Here is a 1,868-nt window from a genome sequence, read left to right on the forward strand (position 1 = left end):
ATATTCCCGCAATGTTCTGTATATTTTTTGAACATCGTGGGATATTCATAGAATATCAAATGCTATCTGGGATGTGCATTGTGATAAGCCCAGAATTTTTTTGGTCAATGTTGAAGATGAAAAAGTCCCAATTTCCTTGTCCATGAAGGAGGTTTATTAATAAGAGGCGACTTCCGTCTCAAACAAGGGTCTTTGCAGGTGGTCCCCTTGAGCCCCAACATTTTAATAAAGCAATAAAATGAAATCGCTTTCCACATCCTTTGAGTAGGTGCAGCAGCCAATTGTCTTTTGTGTTCGCCTTCGCCTTCTTTGTTCCAGATTCTCACGTATTTTATTTACCATGAAGAGCGGTTGCAATGGTCGATTTTCATCGCTGCGCCCATGAAAATTTGTGTGCCGAAAATAACGCGCTAATAACAAAACTAGCACGCTAACGAATGATAAAAATAAGTGGCTTTGAGTGAAATTTTGCAGGGTTTCCTGCGAACATTTTCTCTTACTGCTCCAAACTCTAAAGATTTTCTTTCAATGCCTTTGCTTTCCTTCTTGCGGGTTTAAAGTTGATTTTTCTCAGTTAGTTGGGAAGTTAATAAAACGGCAATTTTCTAGGAAACATCAGAACTGTATTTTACAAGTTTACATATTTTAACAGGGACTAGTTGTAGCGCCGAGTCGGAAAGTTTCAGTACAAAATAACTACACACTTTTTCTGTACACTTGCAAATTCGCTTTCTTATTTCACATTTTGCACATCTATATAAACAAACCATAGAAAAATATATTGCTAGCTACTACTTAAGTAACATTATTAATTGTACATGGTCATTGGTTGAATAAACACTGAACTCCTTGCGCATAGGGGATCTTTTGCAAGACTTCGATTCAAAAATTTTCAGCTAAAAACATTTATATAATCAATTTATTATTTGCTAAAAAACAGCCAATAATCCTCCGGTCTGTACATTTTGTCAACTTTTGAGTTAAAGAAATAACTGCAAAAACCAACTTGCTGCTTAGCAAGTGAGTTTGCGTAATTGAAAACTTTGCAGATAAATAAAAAATAGATCGCAGCAATAAAAAAATGTTTATCAAATTCTTTATAAAACGTGCATAGTTTCTATTAACAACTATTTGTTTCAGTGTTTTATTTGCGCTCTTATTCATTCACACTTAATAACAACTCATATTATATAAGCACAGATTTTTTATTGTGTAAAAATTCGCATTTCCGCAGTTTCAATGAATATATTCGTTGTCTCCGTTGCAGGCGGGAATTTTATTCATTGATTTTTGCCACTTGAATGTTTGCTATCGGCTTCGAAACCAGAAAAATGTGCATTTTCCGATAAATAAACAAACACTTTTCATATTTCTGCTTTCTTTGCATTGCCGCAATCAAAGAGTATTAAACAGTAAAACATTTTTCAGCACAACGCAATCATGAAAAAATGTTAATCAAGGCACCAAATCTGCAGGACATTAAACCAGTTTGAACGCATTAAAGAACAAAATAAAGAAGATGAGTGGTTTGGAGAGAGAAATGAACAGACCAATGAAAAAAATGATTGAGAAACAATAAAGATTGAACTTAAAAACAGTAGACTTTTTTGAAAGAAACTAAAGAGTTGAGTAAAACTAAGATTGTTTCTGCTAGAAATAGACCCGAAGTGAAAAAGCAGCGTTTCGAAGTGGAAAGTTTTTGTCCAATTCATGAAAGTGGAAATATCTGGAAGCAACATCGTTGCGAAAAGTCGTAAACTGAATAGATGGCGAAGCGTTCGATATTCGCTCTTTTTTCCCGGAATCTTGATGGGAATATCGAGAAAATGCACGATGCTTTAGAAACAGTCCAGTTTTACTTTTCTAGT

The 1,868-nt window shown here is 34.5% G+C and overlaps 1 protein-coding gene across 1 annotated transcript in view; it reads left to right on the forward strand.

Annotated features, from left to right (window-relative positions):
• The window catches only part of LOC109542463, a 4,245-nt gene extending 2,648 nt beyond the window's left edge, over positions 1–1,597 (forward strand). The window contains exon 4 of the mRNA XM_048662022.1: positions 1,429–1,597. Within this exon, the coding sequence (XP_048517979.1) occupies positions 1,429–1,493 (65 nt within the window). The 3' untranslated portion in view covers positions 1,494–1,597. The remainder of the gene's footprint in view (positions 1–1,428) is intronic.
• Positions 1,598–1,868: the final 271 nt, after the last annotated feature.

The sequence above is a fragment of the Dendroctonus ponderosae genome, unplaced genomic scaffold (genome assembly GCF_020466585.1).
Source record: "Dendroctonus ponderosae isolate FM_Combo_2020 unplaced genomic scaffold, Dpon_F_20191213v2 Dpon_F_20191213_10, whole genome shotgun sequence".
Lineage (NCBI taxonomy): Eukaryota > Metazoa > Arthropoda > Insecta > Coleoptera > Curculionidae > Dendroctonus > Dendroctonus ponderosae.